The 17,323-nt window shown below is 39.0% G+C and overlaps 1 protein-coding gene across 1 annotated transcript in view; it reads right to left on the bottom strand.

Moving 5' to 3' along the window:
• Positions 1-2,757: 2,757 nt before the first annotated feature.
• The window catches only part of WEE2 (WEE2 oocyte meiosis inhibiting kinase), a 28,361-nt gene continuing 13,795 nt past the window's right edge, over positions 2,758-17,323 (bottom strand). The window contains exons 5-11 of the mRNA XM_047094543.1: positions 16,159-16,280; positions 11,081-11,227; positions 10,349-10,456; positions 10,120-10,205; positions 9,222-9,392; positions 7,430-7,572; positions 2,758-3,283 (exon numbers count right to left, since the gene is read on the bottom strand). Coding sequence (XP_046950499.1) covers positions 3,127-3,283; positions 7,430-7,572; positions 9,222-9,392; positions 10,120-10,205; positions 10,349-10,456; positions 11,081-11,227; positions 16,159-16,280 — 934 coding nt within the window. The 3' untranslated portion in view covers positions 2,758-3,126. The remainder of the gene's footprint in view (positions 3,284-7,429; positions 7,573-9,221; positions 9,393-10,119; positions 10,206-10,348; positions 10,457-11,080; positions 11,228-16,158; positions 16,281-17,323) is intronic.

Genomic DNA, 17,323 nt, shown 5'->3' with positions numbered 1-17,323 from the left:
ATCAGCTCCCATTACCCCCAGCAGTAGTGGAATAATCAAGGGCTCTCATCCTTTGCAGAGCTAGCTGAGAAAGAAAAGTATCTCATAGATGCCCATGGCCACAAAGTTATCTTTGGCCATGCCTTTTTTCCCCCTCTAAATTAGAAAAAGTCTCAGCTATGAGCAGCTATGAGTGGTAGAGATTAGGGCTGGTAATGCTTTATCACAGATAGGAAGCTTTGGACAATATTATTGCTGTAGAAAAACATTTTTTGGAATTTTTAATCAGGTTTTCACTTTGCTTCTAAATCAGTTTTTCTCTAGCCTCATGATAATGGTTGGAAAATTACAGCACTTCCTATCTAAATGGATTACTAGCATCTATTTTAAAGTGGCTCAAAAGCAATTTTAGCAATACTTCAGTTATTAGTTATTATGGCTATGTTTTGTTGTTAAATCATTTTTAAAAAATCAACCTGACAATTTTTATGTAAATCAGGATCGAAATTATGGTTCATATAGAGATAAAAAAGTTAACCATTCAGGCTGAAATGCTGACCTTTATCTTTCAATGTTCATCTTTGTAGAGCTTTAGATGAATGGCTTCTATAAACTGATACGTATGTTAGAGCTTAGTGAAGTATAATAGTATTCCTTTAAGTCTCAAGATTATCTGTTGGCAGCTTAATGTCAGTGTGTGTTTAAGAATATCTATAGTTCTCAGCAATAGCCAAATTATGGAAAAAGCCTAAATGTCCATCAACTGATGAATGGATAAAGAAATTGTGGTTTATGTGCACAATGGAGTACTACGTGGCAATGAGAAAGAATGAAATATGGCCCTTTGTAGCAACATGGATGGAACTGGAGAGTGTGATGCTAAGTGAAATAAGCCATACAGAGAAAGACAGATACCGTATGGTTTCACTCTTATGTGGATCCTGAGAAACTTAACAGAAACCCATGGGGGAGGGGAAGGAAAAAAAAAAGAGGTTAGAGTGGGAGAGAGCCAAAGCATAAGAGACTCTTAAAAACCGAGAATAAATTGAGGGTTGATGGGGGGTGGGAGGGAGGGGAGGATGGGTGATGGGTATTGAGGAGGGCACCTTTTGGGATGAGCACTCGGTGTTGTATGGAAACCAATTTGACAATAAACTTCATATATTGAAAATAAATAAATAAATAAATAAATAAATAAATAAATAATAAATAAATAAATAAAAATAAAAATAAAATAAAAGAATATCTATAGTAAAGCACCATATTTATATCCTAAAATATTTAACTTTAATATTGGCAGTGCAATGATGTTAATACTTGATCATTAGTTCCCTGGGTTATCTTGTGATCTCTGTGCGGAAACAGAACTTCAGGACTGAGAATGCAGCTTCTTACTGAGGCAAGGGGTAAACTTAAACCTCCAACTGAACTGGAAGGGATTAAATCGCTAGCCCAGTGAAGACCCAGTCCCACTCACACTCAGCAGTGTCTATGCAGCTACCTGCTGATTTAGTAGCTTTGTGGTGCTGTGGAAACCACCCCCCTTGTCCTCCTCCCCCCAACCAGGCCATTCAGGTGCTAACAGGGGCTCTGAGGAACAGGGTAGAGGAGGGGTTATAGACCTTGATAGTACTACTTATCAGTGCTGAGAAGAACTCTGGTCTATGCATTGCATATTCATAATAATATACCTTTTTCTAAATCACAAATTGTAGTTGACCCCACACTATACTGCAAGGGATATGGCCAGGGTCAGAGAAGCAAGAGATACATTAACTCCATTTTAAAACCTTGAATAAAGATTAGATTTCTTTAAATGGCAATGGGCAATACACAGCAATTTACCCCACTTAACTGCATGGAAATAATTGCAACTCCAAGACAGAAGAAATAATGGTATGATGGTTTATTCAGTTTTTAAAAATTTCTTAATTTGCTTTTTAAAATGCAAGGGAAAGAAGGATGTAAGGCAGCAAAAAAAAAAAGCCTACAAACCATTAACAAGCTACCTTTATTAGTAGGACACACTAGAAGTTATCAGTGCCTTTATGACCAACATTATTTTATATATCAGAGCTTGACCATTATTAGCTTTGGGGTCCACAAATCTGGGCCTTGCAGCCAAGACCTGTTACTACCAACCTACTGATTCTCTCACCTATCTACTCATGAAATGATTTCCAACAGAAATTTCACTCTTTGTTAATTACATGTCACAAAGAAGAGTGCTTCACCCATATTTGGCTTTGGACAAGATAAAAACCTTTATTTACAAATGTTCCATTCCTTTAAAAATATATACAGAGAAAAGAATTTCGATTAAAATATGATAAAATCATAGGAAACAAAGCCAAATTCTGATAAAAACCAAGAAGAAATTGGTGACCCCCAGAAAATCAAAACCAGTCATAACTGGATCAGGGCAAACAGTTTGAAGGAGAACAGCCACACTACATTTTCCTCAAACCCTTTACCCAGCGGTTTGTACCATAAGTTAATAGCCAGTTCAGAAATTACAAGTTCTCTATTCTTATTTCTACCCACCTCACAGAATGGTGAAGTCACTTTTTTAATAAATATAATACCAGAATAAGGGACGGTCTTCACTAAAAGAATAGAGCAGGAAAATCACTTGCTCAAAGTGGCTGAGAATTCTTTTAGGAATGCCATAATTTACCCTGAGAAGCGTTGTTGAAATACATGCACATTTTATTATAAGCTGTTACCTCAACTCAAAACAAAATTATACCCCTTTCTACGTGCAGGGAATGTCCTGTTCCTTGGGAGGCAGTCAGCTACCACAGCCCCGCAGTCCACAGGCTGTGCCGAGGGCCTTGCTCCCTCTTGTTTAGTTCAGAGACACGTGCTTTCCCATTAGGCATGAATGTGAAACGTGACCGTGGTGACGTGGCCTTGGGAATATAACCGAGAAGAGAAATGGCTGCCCAAGATTGTACCTGGCACCACCACTAATACGAGGCTACTAGCTTTAGGATCTTGGCAGTGAATGCTAAATTATGAGTAGCTTTTGAAATCTTTGGGCATTCAAGTTGGTTAATCTCCCCATTTGTAAGAGGAAGATGGACACAGTCAATATCTATTTCTGGAAGCTATAAGTCAGAAGGAGGGTTGGTGTGAAAGGAGTTCTTATGGGGAAGACTTCCCACAGGTGAAGCTGGAAGACTTTGCACTTTTTCCTCCCACCAGGCGTTTGGTGCTTCTTGGTCCTGTGGGGGTCCCAGAGACCCTAGGGTCACCATGTTCTTCCTGGGGGGAACAGGCCTGCTGAGCTTCTCTCAGTTCCCTGGCAATTAAAAGGGGGAAAAACATATTACTTGATCCTAAATTAAAGAGAATATTTATGATCAAAACCAACATATAGATTTTTCTTTTTATTTCAGTATTTATAGAAGCAAGCCTGAGCTATACACGGAAGAGAAACTTAGCTCCTGTGATTATCTTTAAAAATAGCTGGTACACACATGCCACGACACGTGGCAGATTAGGTTTCTTAAATCCTACTGATTGGGGTATAAAGGATGTTTAAAAGTTTTAAAAATAAAAACCAGATAAAGACACCACTAAAAAGGACTGTAAGCCAGTATCTCTAACATAGAGGCAAAAATTCCCAGTTAAATACTAGCAAAACAAATTCAACAATACATTAAAAAAATCATTCACCACAATCAAGTGAGATTTATTCCTGGGTTGTGAGGGTGGTTCAGTATTTGCAAATCAATCAATGAGATATATCACATCAGTAAGAGAAAGGATAAGTACCATATGATCCTTTCAGTAAATGCAGAAAAAGCACTTGACAGAGTACAACATCGATTCATGATAAAAACCCTCAACAAAGTTTAAAGGCAACATATCTCAACATAATAAAGGCCATCAGTGAAAAACCACCGTTAACATCATCTTTGATGGGAAAAAACTGAAAGCTCTCCCCCTAAGATCAGAAACAAAACAAGGATGTCCACTCTCACCATCTTTATTTAACATAGTACAAGAAGTCCTAGCCACAGCAATCAGACAACAAAAAGAAATAAAAGGAATCCAAATCAGTAAGGAAGAAGTAAAACTTGTACTATTTGCATATGACATGATACCATGATACTCTATATAGAAAACCTGAAGGATGCCACCAAAAACAAAACAAAACAAAACAAAACAAAAAAACCCACCAGAACTGATAAACAAAGTCAGGAAAGTCACAGGATACAAAATCAATATGCAGAAATTTGTTGCATTTCTATACACCAACAATGAAGCAACAGAAAGAGAAATCAAGGAATTGATCCCATTTACAATTGCATCAAAAACCATAAGATACCTAGGAATAAACCTAACCAAAGAGGTAAAAGATCTTTACTCTGAAAACTATAAAACACTGATGAAAGAAATTGAAGACAACACAAAGAAATGGAAACACATTCCATGCCCATGGATTGGAAGAACAAATACTGTTAATATTTCACATTTTTCACATTTTTTCATTTTTCACAGAACTATAATAGAGAATCCTAAGATTTGTATGGAACCACAGAAGACCCCAAATAGCCAAAGCAACCCTGAAAAAGAAAAGAAAATCTGGAGGCATCACAATTCCAGATTTCAAGTTATATCACAAAACTGTAGTAATTAAAACAGTATGATACCAGCGTAAAAGTAGACACACAAGTCAATGGAACAGAATGGAAAATCCAGAAATAATTATATGGTCAATTAATGTTCAACAAAGCAGGAGAGAATATCCAATGGGAAAAAGACAGTCTCTCCAACAAATGGTAATGGGAAAACTGGACAGAACATTCAAAAGAATGAAACTGGACCACCTATTACACCACACACAAAAACAAATTCAAAATGGATTAAGGACCTAAATTTGAGACCTGAAACCATAACAATCCTAGAAGAGAACACAGGCAGTAACTTCTTTGACATCAACCATAGCAACTTCTTACTAGATAGGTCTCCTGGGGCAACGGAAACAAAAGCAAAAATAAACTATTGGGACTTCATCAAAATAAAAAGCATCTGCACAATGAAGGAAACGATCAACAAAACTGAAAGGCAACCTACTGAATAGGAGAAGGTATTTGCAAATTACATATCTGATAAAGGATTTGTATATTTCAAAAATATATAAAGAATAGGAGTCAACACCCAAAAAACAAATATTCCACTTAAAAATGGGCAGAAGATGTGAACAGACATTTCTCCAAAGAAGACATCCAGATGGGCAACAGACTCATGAAAACATGCTCATCATCACTTATCAAGGAAATGCAAATCAAACCTACAATAAGACATCACCTCACACCAGTCAGAATGGCTAAAATCAAAAATACAGGAAATAAGTGTTGGTGAGGGTGTGGAGAAAAAGGAACTTTCTTGCACTGTTGGTGGGAATGCAAATTGGTGCAGCCACTCTAGAATACAGTATGGAGGTTCCTCAAAAAGTTAAAAATAGAACTACCTTATGACTCAGCAATTGCATTACTAGGTATTTACCCAAAGAATACAAGAACACTAATTCAAAGGGGTACATGCCCCCTATATTTGTAGCAGCACTATCTACAATAGCCAAATTATGGGAGCAGTCCAAGTATCCATTGATAAATGAATGAATAAAGAAGATGTGGTATATATATATTGGAATATTATTCAACCATAAAAATGAATGAAATCTTGCCATTTGCGACAATTTGGATGGAGCTAGATGGTATAATGCTAAGTGAAATAAGTCAGTCAGAGAAAGATAAATACCATATGATTTCACTCATGTGAAATTTAAGATACATAACAAAGCAGCAAAGGGAAAAAATAAGAGAGAAACAAACCGAGAAAAAGACTCTTAATTATAGAGAATAAACTGATGGTTATCAGATGGTAGGAGAATGGGTCAAAAAGATGATGGGGGTTAAATAGTACACTTGTCTCAATGAGCACAGGGTGATGTATGGAAGTGTTAAATTACTTATTTGTGCACCTGAAACTAATATCTGACACTGTTAACTAACTGGAATTAACCAAAACATTTTAAAAGGAAAGAAAGAAAGAAAACATGAAAAAAATTTAAATAAGGAAACAACCCTACTGGCTATATATGAAAACTGCAGGGGTCTGTGAAGCACAACGCATGGGTCGAGTCTGGCCCACCACCTGTTCGTTGGAACTCAGCCATACCCATTTGTTTATATATTGTCTGTGGCTGCTTTCACATTACTACAACAGAGCTGAGTCACTGCAGCAAAGATAGTATGCCCCACAAAGCATAAAATATTTACTCTCTAGCTCCTTCCAGAAAAGTTTCCGATCCTTGGTCTAGATAATTTCAAGAAGGCATCTGCCCCATCTCTGTGGTAGGCCCCCATTACTGTGATGTCTAACGACAGTCACCTGTGCCTCCATAGCTGGTTTTCACAGAAGGTGCACACTACACTTATATACATAATACAAACATATATGTGAATATGTATATGTATATATAAGAATATAAGTATTTTTATTTTGTTTATTAGCTAGGAAAATGGAATCCAAAACTAGAGCAAAAAAATATCAAGTTGCTTATTCGGAAGAATCCCTGACTAAAGGCTTGGTGTCTCCACAACATTGCCAAAAAATCACTTGGGGGACTTTTAAAGTTTATCATTTCAAGACGGATTGTATATCCAAAACAAGTTGGATTTCTAAGTTTATTTCAAACAAGGACCATTTTTCATCTTTTATATTTCCAGCAGTGCATAGGGTATGCAATAATCACTTAAAAATGCCTTCAGAACTCTGCTCAAACATCAGTGCCTGACCTTTATACTAACCCCATCCTAATTAATGAATTCCCATTTGTTTAATGAAAGAATAGATTAATGAATGCATGCGTGAATACAAGCTTACGTGAATATGTGATCAGACTGCTTCCTTTGGATTGGAGAAATACTTCTTAACATGTACCAAGACAGTGTGTCTGCCTGCCCTTGAAATGTAATGGATTTGTTAAATGGGTCTCTTCTGACCTTAACTATAGGTATCTTCACTGGGTGATCATTCACCAGTTACTTGAACCCCTATTGTCACACAGCATCCCACTAAGAGTTCTTTGCTGGTTGTATTTCCTTGTATTCCTCACTTTGCTTCCTTTGCATTAATGGGAATTTTCTCTCTCAAGGAGTCTAATCACAGAGTCTCCCAGCCCCATGCTACAAAGGGCCTCATGCTGCTCATATCTTTGTGAAGAGGGGCCTATGTATTTTAATGTTGGGTTCCACTTGAGTCCAGAGAAGACACACCAGAGCAGTCATATCACTGTACATAGTACACAAAGAGATTCTTTCTAAACTCCAGCATCCAATATCTACCTTTCCAGAGGTGCCCATGCAAGTCTCGATCTCAAGGTTGTGAGTTCAAGTCCACATTGGGCCTAGAGCTTACTCAAAAAAACCTCTACCTTTCCAGTGTGGCTGTCTTGAACTTTTCCAAGTTAAGCTGATGCTGGAGCTCTTCTGCTTTCCCAAGGGAGGGCCGGAGAACTCGACTTCTGGCCAGAGCTGCTGCAGAAGGTCTCTCCCTTGGGTCAGGGTGGATCATGTTCTGTTGGTGTTAGACCAAAAGGAAGGAAATAGAAGCTTCTTCACTGCTGGGAGAATCTCCCTACCCAAGCCAGCTGCGCCCAACCTCTGCTGGGGAGTTTTGTGAAACTGCTTTTAACTTTGCGGGGGAAGAAATAAGTGAGAACTGAGCTCCACCGAAGATGGGAGCATCTTCTCTACACTCTGCATCAGTCATCCACACCTTTGGCCTGCCTTTAAGTATCCTATTTTGGAGCTGGTTGGGTGATTAACCAGTCTAATGCCTTAATTTTAAATGGGAAGACACTGAGGTCCTGAGATAAAAAGTGGCTTGTTCAAGTTATTGATGGGACCAAGACTAAAACCGAGGTCACCCAACTCCTAGTTCAGTTTGCTTTCTACCACAACATGCTCCTTTTCACTTAAAACTAAGGCTACCCCACCATGGCCGTATTCCTACAGCATTCATCTTCAGGTAGAGGGTGTCTGTAACCTAAAATGGCTTGAATACAGTAGAAAATAGCTAATTGTTTACAGCAATTAGCAATGTTGTATAATGGAGGAAACACTGAACCTTCCATTTGGGAACCAATGTTCAGAGGCAGCTCCACCATTTACTAAATAGCCTTGAGCAAGTCACTTAACTTTGCTGAAACTCACTTCCCCTTTTTTGATATTTGGGAGAACAACATCCACCTACTGGAGTATTGTGAGAATTACATGAATTAACATACATGTATTATTAGCACACTGGGCCAGCACTGAAGTACTCAGTATGTATCAACTAAGTCTAAGAGCAATTCACACATAGAAATAGATGATTAGGCTTGCACTAAAGTCCACTGTGAGCAAGGTTTGCCTATTCGGAAGAAGACAAGTTTGTAACTAAATTTCAAGTTTTCAGGTGAACTATGAAACTCACATTTAATCCCCAAGAGTAGATGTCTCTAAAGCTGTTTTAGGAATTCTAACCAATCCTGTTCTTTAAGCCATGAAGTCTTATGTACACATTTTTTTTCCTTAGTATAATTCTAAACTTCTCAACAGTGTATTTTTTTGTACCTCTGTTTCAACATAACAGCTTCCTTTCCTTGTCCCTCCACATACTCAGATACCATGGAGTTCAAGTAACACATAAATTCCTGAACTGACATTATGCCTTTTTCTAATAGTGCATGTGATTGGTGGTGGTGTCCGTTATTCATCAATAAAGTAGCTTATGTTTTCTTCTATACACTCAAAATTCAAAATTTTTTTGTAGTCTCACCACTTCAATGACAACAGTTAAAACCCTAAAATAAGAGCAAAAAGACCTAAGTTTGATTTTAGAGTGAATCAATTATCAAAGATGAGAATACAAGTCCAGGAACTGCTCTGAGCCTTGGTTTCCTGAATTTCCCACCTTAACAGGGTTGTTGGGAAGGGCAGAGAAAAAAAATGTAACAGGATTTTAAACTGGAATATAAAAGGCTTTATGATATCTTCTAAGTTTTCTTGAGAAACTTTCGGTCTGTCCTATCTATGTCTTGCCTGGTCTTCGGGATCATGATTCCTTTTTTCCTCTGTCAGTGGCACTACCAGCATCTGCTTTCCTCTTTCCCCACCTCCTGGCCATTACATTTTTTAAAAATAGACATTTCTATCTTCTCTTGATCTCATAAGAGATACCACCTTGAGTAGAATGCAAAATTCTTCTGAGAGTTCCTGAGGAAGGTCTGGAAGGTTACCCTCACGGATATGATGCCACATGGCACCATTGCTGGGTAACGACTCTGCTCCGGCAGCCACTGCAATTGTTAATCCCAAGGCAAATATGTCTGCCTTGGGAAGGTGCCGATAATCCTTCAAAACAGAAGACGGGAAAGCCAGTTAGTTTGCTAAGTGAATTGAGTCTAGATCAGGACAACAGGTGAGAGAGATGACTGAGTACGTAGGAGCTTAAACAGACACAATGGGCAAGGTCACATCTGCTGTGGCTAGTGGTTTATTTCTAGAGAAGACAAAGGATACGGTGCAAATCCACCTGATTCACACTGCTGTGCCCTGAAGAGTTTAAGGCAGAATCTTAGCGTCATTTTGTTCTGTCAGGCTCAAAGAGACTCCAAGCATAGATTAACTGGTCGCAGATATGATCATCCTGGAAGGAGTTAAATCCTTCCTAGCCCTGACTCTGCAGACATCCTGGAAGGTAGACAATAACCAAAGCTCATTTCATCAGAGCTGGTGGTGCTATCAAAAGGATGATAGCCTGATAAAGATGGGTTGAACCAATAAAGGCTTCCTTTCTACTAGGGAATTCATGAGTTTAGGAAGTCTAAGAAAGACTAGAAACAGTAAAGGAACTTTATAAAGAACAGTAAAACCAGTGATTAATCCATGATTGAACCAGCTTTGCTCATGCTTTTTTCAAGTTTCTTTCTTATCCTCAGTCTCAATTCTGAATAGGAAAAGAGATAATGTAAAGTTTAATTATAAATATATACTTTTCATTTCTTGTTCTGTGAACCTTCATTTGAGAGTCAAAGGATTCAGTGAATTATAAAATGCCCTCTGTTTGCCTGATCTTTACCTCGTGTAAAATCTCATTAGCCAGGAAGCGACTATCTCCCTCCTCTACCTTTGGTTCGTTTATTGATGTCACATGACCCAAGTCACCTAAAAAAAAGAAAAGAAAAGAAGAAGAAGAAAAAGAAACAGAGCCCTTTACAAGCATGTCTTTAAAACTGGAATAAATGGGATTCATCAGTATAAATTTTATAGGATGATAATATACAGGTCAGGATTTAAGGCAGACTCACCAATTTTATATATCACATTGGCAGAGAGAAACCAATCAGCTTCATTTTCAATCTCTTCTGGGGCTACAGGAGAATCACTTTGCATCTTATGACAAATGAAGATGTTACCTAAATAAATACAGAATTAACGTAAATAATGACTCCTAAGCTTTTTTAGCCCCAAAGAGTCTTTTCTGTATTTGACATTTTGGCCACCCTCCTTTCCTCTTCTTCTGAGTTCGTGTAACAAGACTACCAAGGTTTCTTATCTTCCATGGAATCTCTGAACAACTCAGTGGTTAAGAATACCTATTTTAAGTGAAACCGACCTCAGACACACCCCATCCTCTGAAGAGGCTGGTGGCTTCAAAACAAAGAAAGAAGCCCCTGAAGATGGTAACATTTCTCTGAGTTTCACATTATTGAGTGTCAAAACCATTAATTTCTGTTCACTTTAGTCGGTGCTGAATTAGAAAGAGTATATACAACAGTAGTCAAACACATTCAGGATGTAGCCAATATTTTCATACTTTGGCTTTACTACCTGGGAAAAAGTCTTTTCTCTGTCCCCTGGCCCTGGACGGGGGGAATGGATAAAGCTGTTTGACTAAGATTTTCAGGGAAACACGTGAAATAAAGAAATTTTGCCAGCAAACAGCATCTTCAACACTTAGTAGGTACACAGACAACAATTCTGACACAGTGGGGAAAGAACTAAATCTGGCCAAAAGAGCAGAGGGGAGCCATACTGACTAGGTTTGATGTCCAGATGCACCATGCCAGAGTTGTGGATGTACTTAAGCCCAAGGGAAATCTGCAGAAGGATGTCCTTGAGTTTCGGCTCTTGGAAATGATCGCCAGACTTTGTGTTTTCAGATATAGCAGCCTGCAAACTCCCACCTAGGAAAGAACAACAGAGAGCAGCCCCACAGAATGGAGAAAAGGTATGAATCTTAATAGGTGGAAGCATAGTAAACATTCAGTAAATTCCTCATGAATGAGTTCAGTCCAACAAATCTAGATTATTGTCTAGATAACAGCAATATCTGCCCCCGTCTGTCTATACCACAGACATATTGGAAAGAATTACAGGACTTTGAAAGAAAAAATAAAGTGCCGTAGCGCAGGTATCCAATATGTGGTGACATTGTCTTGAGTATGCCCTGCCCCAACTAACATTTTAAAAGTGTTACCTGATTGTTAAGCAGAAGGCCAATCAAGCCTGGACAGATGGCTGCTATTAGCATTGATGATTAGTTCAGAGTCCAGCTAGTAATTATAGGCCACTAGTAACTTTAATGTAATGAGTTCGAAGTTTAACTTTAATATACACCTAAATCCTTTTTGAGCCACAGTATTTGCACATCCACTATAGACTCTTAGTTTATCAGTGTTATCAGTAAAAGATAAGGCCTGGACTCATGTGACCCCCCCTCCCCTGCCACTGCCGATCTTGGGTGCCCCATCCTAAGGATCTCGAATGCTTCTGAACCCTCTATGTTGTTAATCTGCATTCATTGGCAGCCTCTTCAGTCAAATTGTAGAGTCCTGGGTCTCCCTGGCAGTTAGAACTCCAGCCCTCAAGTATGTGTCAGAACAACAGGATCTAAGATACTAATGGTTTTTAGGAAATCCATATTTCAAAGTATCCTATGTAGTATTCAGTTTAAAGATTGATCTTTCATGTTAAAATAATTCAGTTAATAAAGAAGAAGAGTTTCAGCCCTTTCCAGAAACACAAAGAGGGCTAAAGTAAAGGGTGTGTCTTTTTCCTGGGAATCTTCTTAAAAAAAGATTCTATGTTCTATAGATGACCTTAGCTAGAAAGGAAGAGTATGTTGAAGCTTATTAAGACCAAAGCCACCTCAAGTCTGTTTGCAGATGAAGTTGTGAGGTGTGCCAAGGAGAAGGAAGCCTGTATCCAAGGCCCCCATGTCTACTGGAATTCATTTCCCGCTAGACTGGGTGTTCATCCGAGACCCCCATCTTATCCATCCTCACTTTCTCAAGGTCTCGCATGCACTCTGCACATATTCTGGACTGAAGGTCTATCCTGGCAACAGAGGCAAAGGAAAGACAAAGACAAGGAGCCCATAAAAGGTATGCGAAGAAAGAAGCACCCTAGCGGCACTTAGCAACCTTTTAATGTGGTCTTCTAGATTATAAGAGATATTGCCGATTCCTGAAGAGCTACGGGTGTTTAGTAAGGGTAACTAGACCAGTGCCAGCAGCACTTTTAATTACATAGAAGCCCTGCAGGTAATATTCAGGTTAGCCAAGTAATAATTAACAACAGTAAAAGTTACTGGAGAGCATTTATGCAAAGGTATTAGGCTATCTTTATTTTGCTACAGCTAAAGCCGACGGTCTCCCTCTTATTGAGGAGCATAATTAACTGTTCTTTGCCAAACAGTATTAAGGAAGTCTGTGTGTATAGACAGAGCAATACTGAATGAACGATAAACCTCATCCCTCCTAATCTCAGCTATACCGGAGCCTTAACTCCATAACCCAAGATGCCATCTGGAGATAATACTGTAACTGACAGGATTGTGCCCTAGGAGGAAACAGCCAGCTCCTGGACAGCTCTTCTCAAACCATCTTGGTGAGATGAGTTGCCAAATTCTTTTCTTTAGATAAAATAAAGATATTTCCCCCACTTGGCTGAGGGAAAAAGGAAACTTAAGAAAAACAGATCTATGTTTTTCTGTCTGCTTATGAAACCTGACAGACACTAAAACAAATAGCAAATGCCTTCCAACACTAAAACGTAAACAGCAGACCAACAGGATATTCTGTTCGTACATTTGTATTCTCAAAATCTTGATTTTATGTTGCTCTCTACAACACAAGCATATTTTCCTGCTGGTAAAGTTATTCCTTGTTTGGTGGGAAAATATAACCAATATATGGTGTTCCACAGATGGTGCAGACTTCTGGGTACCACATCACTAGAACAAGGGGAGCACGCTCTGTAAAACTTCAGTGACAGAAGACGTCACAGGAAAATACTGCCTCTAGCGAGAGGTTAATCGTTCCATCCTGAATAGTTTGGAATCCTGGTGCTTGCACAATCGATCTACTGCTGGAAAGCCTTCAGATTTCAGAGGCTGACCCACAGGTGACGGGTAGGGGATCTTGGCAAGGGTGAGGGTGGAAGAAGGAACATTTGATTGGTTTAGAGTTTAGGAGGGACAGTAGGGGAAATCAGTTAACTGCTGGTCTCTACTAGTTATGATGTACATTATCTAAAACATCCAATTTATAATCTGAGTAAACCATAACTCTACATGTTCTAGCCTGACTGCTTTGACAGGCTGGGGGTACAGAGCTAAGGGTGGCAGGCATGAGGAGGAAGAGGTGAGAAAGAGGGAGAGACAGAGGATAGAAGGAGAAAGGAGTAGAAGGAATCAGGCACTAGCTACTCTGCTACCTTACAAATACTTTGGACTTAACTCTCCTTTATTTAGAGCCACAGGGCAGAGTCTCAACATGGATTATCCATAACTACAAACAAGACAAGTATAAGGGTGTGCTTTATTTTCCGTGATCAGTTCACATTTGAAAGCAATGTATGTGAATTACATTTTGATAAATCAGAACTACATTTTAATTGGCAAGGACACAGTGAAGTTAGTGGACCACCATGGCAAACAGACAATGATTCCTCTTCATCTATCACATCTTCTTGAAAATCTGCTGCCTGGAAACATCCAAAAGCCCTCTGTATTCCTCCCACACTTGACTCTGCTGATCTTATTTCCTGTTATAGGGTCACCTTAGTCCCATCAGTCTCCTTACCATCTGCTAGGTCAGACCCATCCCCAATGTCATGCCCTTATGCCTGCTTGCTGTTCCTCTAATAGATGTCTTCTTTGCTCTTCCTTAAACTCTGGTAATCCTTCTGCAAAGTCTCTTTCAAGTCTTACCTCCTTTTTGAGATTTTCTTGGGCTACTCTAGTGACAACTGTTTCTGAGTTCTCAATCTGTATCAGGTTTTGACGGTGTGCTAGCATTTGATGTAGGTTCCGATTTTTCAAAATAAGAAGTATTACTATCTCCTAAGTAGATATTACTATCTCTTTACTCAGTGGGATTGACATTCCAGAGATCACATAACTGGTATGCAGTATAGCTGGGTTTTAGACCCACTCCTGCCTGACTTTAAAGCCCAGGCCCATCCCACCACACTGTGCTGCCTCTTGCTCAAATTCGTCTTCTCTGAATGCTTTTTATCCATAGCTGTACCACCTGGTTTTGCACCAAATGGTCTCATGTGGATTCACTGTAAGCGAGCAAGTGGAGTAAAGCTCCTCAAAAGACTTTTCTCACTCTCTGGTACAGCTCACCCTAGAACTTAACAGAATGGCATGCCTGTAGAAGGTATTCAAATGTTGCAAAGAACTAGAAGAGGACTTGTAACAGGAACCATCACTCCACCTTATTCTTTTTTGAACATTTGAAATCTTTACAATGCCCTAAATCAGGTTAAATTTGTTTTGTTTGACTTTCTTGGTTAATTTTTATGACTTGCCATTATCTTTGTTAGTTAGTAGTTGAAAGTCATGAAAATAAAACCAATCTTGGGGGATGGGAGGGGCAAGAATAGGGAATCTCAGGTTACAGTAAGGAGGAATTAGGAAGAAAAGTCTCAACATCTCAATCACAAGGAAAGGGTCCATTTTTTATCCTGAAGAGACTATTAGAAAAAGGGATTTTTCCCTTTTTAGAAAAAAAAAAGTTCACAGTTAAGACTACAAGGAAATCAGGCTCTAAGGAAACAGTAAGAGAAATGCCATTAATGTGCATCATATGTGTGCCATTTTCTGTGTTTCTAGTGTTTTATAATATTGTTTACTTAACCTACTTGTAGATATAATGATAAAGCTTTGTCAACTGTCCTCAAAAGTCAGGCTATGCTTACATACTCAGGGCTATCTGGTGGCTACTAAAATTACTCAAAGACTGTGCTATTAGAGAAACTTCAGCGTAGGTGTACATGTTGTGGGGGAGGGGAGCAGGTTTGAGAGGGGTGCCATTATCCAATATTGCCATGGCCAGAATATAGATCACCACTCGTAAAAGGATGGCAAGCTTCTATTTAATTTGGGAGCATTTTCCTATTTTACCACTGAACATTTTGATGAAAAATATCTGAGAATAATAATATGTAAAGATACCGCTAGGTCACCCCCTTAATCACAGAGTAGAAATACGTTAGGCCAAAGGACTACATTTTGCGATGTAAGTAGCCCAGAAAAAAAGTTTGACCAGTTATTTGTGTATGTATGGTCCTGAAAGACCTGCGAGAATAATCTGAAGTCACTGCATTTCATTCCCAGCGCTCACCCCATGCCCTTCCTCTGGTGAGAACACTAAGCCTCAAAGGTAACAACAATCCTCAAATTCAGGAATCTGCTTGAAAATTAATCAAAAATTGCCCGTGTAAGTTTACCACCTGCTCCCCAAAAATGGTACAGAGTATGACTTGCTTCTCTAAGAATGTCTAGCAAATGGTAAGAGGAGGATGATTTACCATTCAAACCACTGGGGTAAAGGTTTCTAAGTATTGAGTAAAGTGTGAGGGGATTAGCTTCTGGGTGTCAGCCACACATCAGCTCTGAAAAAAATATGAAATAGTATAAACCTGAAATTCCTTTTCAATGCAATTTCATGTCTCCTGCTCTCTGCTTCCAAGCCAAACTGTAGTACAGACCTTTTAGGTAGGATTCTGCTACACATGGCATAAACTACAAGGGGGAGGCAAAGATTTTCTTCCTGGGGACTAAAAGTTCATCTCCCTCTCCACCACTGATAGTCCACATACTTACCGTTGCAGTATTCATTCTGAATGATCATGTGGTCATCTTCTGCCCATGCGGAGTAGTAACGTACCACATGGGGGTGATGCCCAAGCACTGCATGAGCGTAAACTTCATGCAAAGCCAAACTCCTAACAGACAGACAAGCATCAAGAAAAATGAATCAATATACACACAAATGTTTCTCAAAGACAAGATATGAGGCATTATTTTTTTTTCAATGTTTATTTCTTTTTGAGAAAGAGAGTGCAAGCAGGGAAGGGGCAGAGAGAGAAGGAAACACAGAATTGGAAGCAGGCTCCATCCAGGCTCTGCACTGTCAACACAGAGGCCAACGTGGGGCTTGAACCCACAGACTGTGAGATCATGACCGGAGCCAAAGTCAGACGCTTAACCGATGAGCCACCCAAGTGCTCCATGATATGAGGCATTATTAACAGTGGCAGAACGTTGAGTGCTCATTGCTTGCTTACTATTTTACCTCATTTAATTGTCATAACTACTCAGTAAGATATAGTGGCAAGGATGAAGGCTTTAGAAAGCTCAGTGACTAGCCCAAAGTCAAGCTGGTGATAGTAGACCTAAGACCAGAACCTTGGTCATCCTGGTGCCAAAATCCATGGTGTTTGTTTGTTTTCATTGAACATGGCATATGTAAAGAGGAATCTTGGGTTGCTATTATATCAATGGCAGACATGCTTTGAGTCTTAATTTCACTGTATCACAATTTAAAAAAATATATTGATGGGCTTAACAAGAGGCCCACCATAGACTTGATGAAGGATATTGTGATGGGTCCTCTGTCTTCTCTGTGAAGGCTAGAAAGTCACAATATTGCACTCAGCCAATATGATATAGTCATAGGGACAGTCTTGGGGACTGCCAGTATTCATGATTCATTATTGAATAGAAAATCCAACACAAAAAAGTAGCATGTGGTACTAGATGAATTTCAGTATAAAAATGAAGAATTCTAAGGCCCATAATTTCAGATTCAGCAAATTAAGCATTACATCCCCACAGTTCACAAAATACATTGGCTGAATCTGGAAATATTTGTTTTCCTTGTAAAAGGAAGAACTTTTGAACAATTAGTTCGGAGAAGGAAATTTAAATTTTTCTTAATTTCTCACTTGTAGTCTTCAAAACATTGATTTCAATAGTCATAATGAAT

Source organism: Lynx rufus, unplaced genomic scaffold (assembly GCF_022079265.1).
Source record: "Lynx rufus isolate CCGP_SWC_20201006 ecotype Redwood Valley unplaced genomic scaffold, mLynRuf1.p SCAF_4, whole genome shotgun sequence".
Classification (NCBI taxonomy): domain Eukaryota; kingdom Metazoa; phylum Chordata; class Mammalia; order Carnivora; family Felidae; genus Lynx; species Lynx rufus.
Note: the sequence above shows the minus strand (reverse complement) of the source record. Positions and strands in the feature narration are given on the sequence as shown.